Source organism: Palaemon carinicauda, chromosome 14 (assembly GCF_036898095.1).
Source record: "Palaemon carinicauda isolate YSFRI2023 chromosome 14, ASM3689809v2, whole genome shotgun sequence".
NCBI lineage: Eukaryota > Metazoa > Arthropoda > Malacostraca > Decapoda > Palaemonidae > Palaemon > Palaemon carinicauda.
In genome coordinates this window covers 18,629,067-18,636,566 of record NC_090738.1, presented here as the reverse complement: position 1 = coordinate 18,636,566, position 7,500 = coordinate 18,629,067, and the positions used below count along the sequence as shown (strand labels likewise).

At 36.7% G+C, this 7,500-nt stretch overlaps 1 protein-coding gene across 1 annotated transcript in view; it reads right to left on the bottom strand.

Moving 5' to 3' along the window:
- Positions 1 to 3,510: 3,510 nt before the first annotated feature.
- The window catches only part of LOC137653453 (uncharacterized), a 5,291-nt gene continuing 1,301 nt past the window's right edge, over positions 3,511 to 7,500 (bottom strand). The window contains exon 2 of the mRNA XM_068386855.1: positions 3,511 to 4,206. Within this exon, the coding sequence (XP_068242956.1) occupies positions 3,638 to 4,192 (555 nt within the window). The 5' untranslated portion in view covers positions 4,193 to 4,206 and the 3' untranslated portion in view covers positions 3,511 to 3,637. The remainder of the gene's footprint in view (positions 4,207 to 7,500) is intronic.

Sequence of the window (7,500 nt, the reverse complement as noted above, 5' to 3'; positions counted from 1 at the left end):
CTTAGTACGTAGTAATTTTGAAAGAATTGAGAAAAAACGAAAAAATGGCAATCACCGGAAAATCGAACACATACCTATATATACGCCATATCTGGCTAAAAAAAAGATAGGCATGGGTAGCCAGATCATCTAAAAACACTTTCCAACACTATAAAAATATAAGTTTTGCGACACTACTTGCCAATTCCTTACGGTAACATGACTAAGCAAAAAAATGCAAAACAAATAAAAAGGGGGACTCGTGGAAAAATGGCCATTCTAATATACGGCATTTCAGAAAAAAAAAATTTCAGCCACGTGCTAGGCAAACCATCAAGGCATATTTTCCGACAAATAAACATATAAATGAAATATTACTCTGTGATAGTTCCTTAGTACGTAGTAATTTTGAAAGAAATGGGAAAAAACGAAAAAATGGCAATCACAGGAAAATCGAACACATACTTATATATATGCCATATCTGGCTAAAAAAAAAATAGGCATGGGTAGCCAGATCATCTAGAAACACTTTCCAACACTATAAAAATATAAGTTTTGCGACACTACTTGCCAATTCCTTACGGTAACATGACTAAGCAAAAAAAATGCAAAACAAATAATAAGGGGCACTCGCGGAAAAATGCCCAACATTCTAATATACGGGATCTCAGATAAAAAAAAAGACATGCACGTGTTAGCCCAACCATCAAGGCACACTTTCTAACACATAAACATGAAAAAAAAATCAATAATATACGGCAATTCCTTACTACGTAGTAAATTTTTACAAATATTGAAAAAAAAACAGAAATTGGCAACCGCAGTTAAATACCCAATATACCAATAACTACGTCGTATCTGACAAAAACAAAATCACGCATGGGTAGCCAGATCATCTAGACACACTTTCCAACACTAAAAAAGCAAAAGTTTTACGACACTATTTCGCAATATCTTACGGAAAAATGACTTGGCAAAAAAATGAAAAAAAATGAAAAAGGGACACTCGCGGTAAAATGCCCGACATTCTAATATACGACATCTCAGATAAAAAAAAAGACATGCACGTGTTAGCCCAACAATCAAGGCACACTTTCTAACACATAAACATGAAAAAAAAATGAATAATATACGGCAATTCCTTACTACGTAGTAATTTTTACAAATATTGAAAAAAAAACAGAAATTGGTAACCGCAGTTAAATACCCAATATACCAATAACTACGTCGTATCTGACAAAAACAAAGTCATGCATGGGTAGCCAGATCATCTAGACACACTTTCCAACACTAAACAAGCAAAAGTTTTACGACATTATTTGGCAATATCTTACGGAAAAATGACTTGGCAAAAAAATGAAAAAAAATGAAAAAGGGGCACTCGCGGTAAAATGTTCCTCGTGGTGATGAACGACATTTTAACTAAAAAAAAAAAACATGCACATGGTAGCCAAACAATCCACCAAGACTTTCCACAACTGATAACCTATACAAGTTGCACCATTCTACGACAATTTCATAATACGTAATAACTTTGATAATTATGCAAACTACCTCAGAAGGGTAAACTCGGACGCGAACGACCCCGATGCGTCTCAGAAATCGGGGAAGGAGTACAGCTACAGCAATGCACATCTGGACACTACTAGAGCGTGTAGGGGAGACACCTCCTGCAGGTCGATCACCCACAAATTCAGTCACAGGGGTGAGTCACGTGAGAAAAACCTGTTTTTTTTTGACGCTCGGGGTCGCAAACGACCCACCGTACCTATCCAGGGTTAATGAACTCATCCGGCCAATCCTATCTGACCATAAGGTGGGATATATTGACCCATCACCGTCCTTCGGCTCAACCCCAATTCAGACAAAGGGGATGTTTAGCCTCGTCGAGGTGTGACACCACCATAAGCTTTCTAATAGACTTCCTGGGGATAAACCGGTACTCCGGTAACAGCAATGAAGCCATGGTCCTTTAAGGATCACACATTAGCGATTCCGAAAGTTCTCGTCCGACCTGGCAACCCCGATAGCTTCTTTACCTGCTGTTCCTAGAGGCTGAAGAAGTGGAAGGGATAAAGACCTATTCGATTAATTAGCTCTTAAGTATACCTACTGTGAAAGAGGTGAATCTCTCCTATATAATAATTTCCTGTCACACAGCGAGGACAAGGGAGTAGTCATACCCTGGTGAGAGGGGTTACCCTGAGAGGGACACACGGAAACCGCACTCACCCACAAATTGCCGAACTATAGGGTTGTAGTTAGGAAAAGGTGAGGGCGTGGGAAGGCTTGAATCTGTGTGTTTGTGCATGTGCCTGCGTCTGAATATTTAGACGTCAATTCTGACGGCTAGGGGATACTACTTTTAATATACTTTATAAATACAAGATCACATAATTTCAACTGTATAAGAATGTTTTTTTTTTCTTTTTTTTAAATAAAATGATTGTCACTTGCAAAACAATAGGTAATCCGATCAAGAAATAATTTATACAAACACTGAAGCTGCGATCCAGACTGATATTGTATCATTGTGACTTGCATTTATTCTATTTGTTCCAGAGGAAATCAAATCCCTCATCAAAAATTGCTTATCACACGACTATATAGGAGAGAATATTTCCAGATAGATTACAATGATGGTTCCATTATCAGGCTAAAACTCACATTACTTTAAATGCTACTGTGAAAGCTCAGTTAGTAAGATTTGGAAAAAGTACAACAAATGTTAATATTTATTGTATGAAGTCTCTCTCTCTCTCTCTCTCTCTCTCTCTCTCTCTCTCTCTCTCTCTCTCTCTCTAGTATAAGCTAATGAAAATAGAGCTGATCTTCGCTGTTCTTAAACAATGATATTTTCCTTTTAACAAATTGTCCGGTCTTATCTTCTTCCCCACCATTATTCCATCATTAAGGGGTCGGTTGCCTGATGCGACCTCTCCAATGTCTTTCATCAAAAGCATCCTCTTCCCCAAACCTCTCCTCTCCATATCATCCTTCACCTTATCTTGACATCTAATTCTCTGCCTCCTTCTCGATCTTCTCCCCGTAACAGGTTGCTTCCAAGTCTACAACAAACCATAATGATCATAAAAATTGAAAGATGAAAATACCGATCACAATAAGTTCAGCATAGAGTAACCATCTCATTAAATCTAACGATACCTTCCTGATGCTTTTATCTCAGCAACAAAAAGTTGCTCAGAAACAAATAAATAAACTAAGAAATAGACGACAGAGTTGAATACGTACCCTTCGCAAAATCTTCGTTTTTGGCGAAGGCAATTATCGGTTTTGTAGAACAGAGTATGGTGACGTTTTCCAAAAAATCAATATATTGAAAAGCTTGAAGAAACTCCAAAGTTTTATCAAAATGGTGTAGGCATATAGTATATTATGCCTCCCGGAAGGAATTCCGCTTTACTGTTTATATGTGGCTCTGCATGAATTTATAAAGTGAAATTTATAAAAACACACAATGTACATCTACGTAAGAACTGTTTCGGTAATCCGGCTAATAAAAAAAGAAAGAGAAATCAAAGTTGCATGTCTTTATTTACAATCGGACCTTAAGATTAATTATCTGTACAGTATTCACCAACAATTCGGTAAGAGTAATTCGCATTGATATCTTTTGTTATATTCGTTATTTGTTTGTTACTCATCTGTGGCTTCGACTTCGGCAAGATTGTCCTCGGCTACTTCTTCAGCTTCATCTAGAACGATGTCGATAACCTCAGGGGCAGGAGCAACGACAGGAGCGGGGGCGGGGGCGGGGGCGGGGGCGGGAGCAGGGCGAGGAGCGGCGGCACGGGCAACAGGTGCTGGGACTCCTGCACCATCGTATTCGACAATCCTACCAAAGTCGGCGTTGGAGATTTCGAAGAGAGTTTCGGACTCGGAGCAAGGTATGGCGTCCTCTCTGAAGGAGCAGGTGAGGGACTCCTGGCTAAAGACCGTCTGGTTTCCGCAGAAGAAGGAGAACTGGGCCACGTCGACTACTTCTCCTGCGTCGTCGGAGACAGGCAGACAGACATGGAAGACGCGGCAGTCGTTGGCGATGTCGGCGTAGTAGCCGTAGGAGCGTCCTGCGCAGCTGAAGGTCTGGCTGGGTTCGCTTCCCAGGACATCCAAGTATCCGTCGGAGAATAGATAAGCCGACTGAGCAGCGGCTGTAGCAGCCAGGGCTAACACACAGATGAAGACCTTCATGGTTGATGTAATATCTGGAGGGTTGAGAGATTGGCATTTAAAGAATGAACTGGGAATAAGTGAAAGGAAAATGGGAAAATAAACATAGAAATGTTTGGGATCATTATCTTTTGCAAATCGGCCTTACAACACTGTATTCTCATTTTCTAAATAATAGTGATTTCTACGCATATCTAAGAGTAATATCATGCAGTACAAATACAAAAACCGTAAAACTCTCCATAACTTATTTTATCAGAAATGCATATCATTCTAAACGATGTTATTACAGCGTTGAAATAAACAACAGCTTATGGTGACAATTTTACTTATATGTCATAATTTGTAACTTTAATACAAAGATCAGCGAGTTGTTCAACACCAAGCTGTACTTCGGAGTGGTGCGATTAGTTTATCCTTAAAAGATAAATGATCTCAAAAATCATTTTAGGCAATCGACTGCTTATCAAGAGCAAATGCATAACAAACTAGTTATTCATTCAATTCACATGATAGACGCATTTGATGTGATAGAAAAAAATTAAGAACCAAACTTGAATCTAATTCATGCATAGGGATAACCAGTGTGATGTAGCAGGAGAGAAACTAAGGATAAAATTTAATTTATACCTGGTAGTATGATAAATGAATGAATGACGGAAATATATATATACATATATATATATATATATACATATATATAAAGTATATATATATATGTATATATATGTATATATATATATATATAAATATATATATATATATATATATATATATATATATATATATATATATATATATGCATACACAGTAACACCAAATGCAGCCGTTTCTAGTCCACTAAAGGACAAACGCCTCAGACACATCATTATTCATGTATGGATCTTGGTCATTTCATCACCACGCTGGCCATTGGAGATTCGTGATGTTGGGAGACTAGTCTGATTGGTCACAGCAATTCCAACCTAGTATGGGTGGCTGTGGCCCTGACTAGTATAGCTTTGCTGATCATGACGATTAACAAACCCTTTCACCAAGTTAAGGTACCATCACTCAAAAATGGTATGTATGTATGTGTGTATATATACATATATATATATATATATATATATATATATATATATATATATGTATATATATATATATATGTTTACACACATACTATATATATTCATATATATAAACAGTATATATATATATATATGTATATATATATATATATATGTATATATATATATATATATATATATATGTATATATATATATATATATATATATATATATATATATATATATATATATACTGTATATATATACTTTCACTTGAAGGGGCTAGAGTTCGATCCCAGTATGAAATAGAAATTTATTTATATTTCAGCACGATATTGTGTTGACATTCATCCACACACACACACACACACACACATATATATATATATATATATATATATATATATATATATATATATTTATATATATATACACATATATATACAAATACATATACGGTATATGTATATAAGATTGTGAACCTAAATTCACACAGAATTATCTATCTATATTTATATACACATGCATATCTCAATATTTCAGATTGATATCCTGCTACGAAGGAGTTTTTTGTATCAGTGGCAAAACATTGTTCCACTTTTCCATCAAATTCCTCCAGAATCCAGGCTGAAGTGCTTATCTTTTGGGTCGTATTATGTGGCGCGATAATCTTTAATTTGCCTTTTGTTTTGTCTCTAATTTCCATTTTGTTCGGCCATTAACATTTATCAAATTTCTTATGAGCTATCTGAAAAAGTATAGAAGTAATAACTACTAGAAAAAAGTTACTCTATCGTAAAAATCCTTTAATCAATATTTTCTTTCCTCACTATTACCTGTCCAGCTTGGAATTTCCTTTGCACGGTACGTTAGTACCAAGATTTAAAATTGCAACCATGGAGATGATGGAAGAGATATATCTTGTCTCAGTCGCTCCGTTTGTATGAGAGAGAGAGAGAGAGAGAGAGAGAGAGAGAGAGAGAGAGAGAGAGAGAGAGAGAGAGAGAATGCATTTTAAGTTTTCAAATACTAAAGTACACCAGATAAATCTTGTCTCAGTCGCTCCGTTTGTATGAGAGAGAGAGAGAGAGAGAGAGAGAGAGAGAGAGAGAGAGAGAGAGAGAGAGAGAGAGAGAGAGAGAGAGAGAGAGAGAGAATGCATTTTAAGTTTTCAAATACTAAAGTACACCAGATAAATCTTGTCTCAGTCGCTCCGTTTGTATGAGAGAGAGAGAGAGAGAGAGAGAGAGAGAGAGAGAGAGAGAGAGAGAGAGAGAGAGAGAGAGAGAATGCATTTTAAGTTTTCAAATACTAAAGTACACCAGATAAATCTTGTCTCAGTCGCTCCGTTTGTATGAGAGAGAGAGAGAGAGAGAGAGAGAGAGAGAGAGAGAGAGAGAGAGAGAAATGATGGAAATGATGGAAGAGATATATCTTGTCTCAGTCCCTCCGTTTGAGAGAGAGAGAGAGAGAGAGAGAGAGAGAGAGAGAGAGAGAAATGATGGAAATGATGGAAGAGAGATATCTTGTCTCAGTCCCTCCGTCTTTTTGAGAGAGAGAGAGAGAGAGAGAGAGAGAGAGAGAGAGAGAGAGAGAGAGAGAGAGAGAAAGAGAGAGAGAGAGGGAATGCATTTTAAATTTTCCAAAACTAAAGTACACCTTCAGATAAATTTTTCATCATCAAATGAATTTTATGTTATCCTTCAATTTTCTATTTTCCGGTAAAATTAATATTTTATTTTCATCTCAACAAAAAAAAATATTTAGTCTTCAACAATTACTGGTATCTTAGTCCTTCATTGTTCACAATACCGACTTTAAATCAATCTTATCTTAAAAAAGAAATAAAATGACTAGAGCAACTTGTTTCACTATTCCCAAATCTTGTTCTTCAGTAAACAACGCATCACGCCACTCTTATCAGTTTCAGGCAAAAGTACCGGTATTAGAAATTGCACCACGGTCAAATGAAAGAACTTCCAAGGAAATAGATTTATCCCTTCTAAAGCTTAATTGCAAGAATTCCAAACTGGAAATCACACGACTCTGTTAACACAGACATAAAATACGGCAAATCTTAACTCCATCTGATGACGTAGTACAAGAAGGCTCTTATCAGGAGGATCACGCATGCGCACATTCTCTCCTGTTGCCTATCAGGACCACACGACAGAGAGAGAGAGAGAGAGAGAGAGAGAGAGAGAGAGAGAGAGAGAGAGAGAGAGAGAGAGAGAATCTGCAAGCATTACCTAGCGTTTAATGGATGTATGTTCATATTT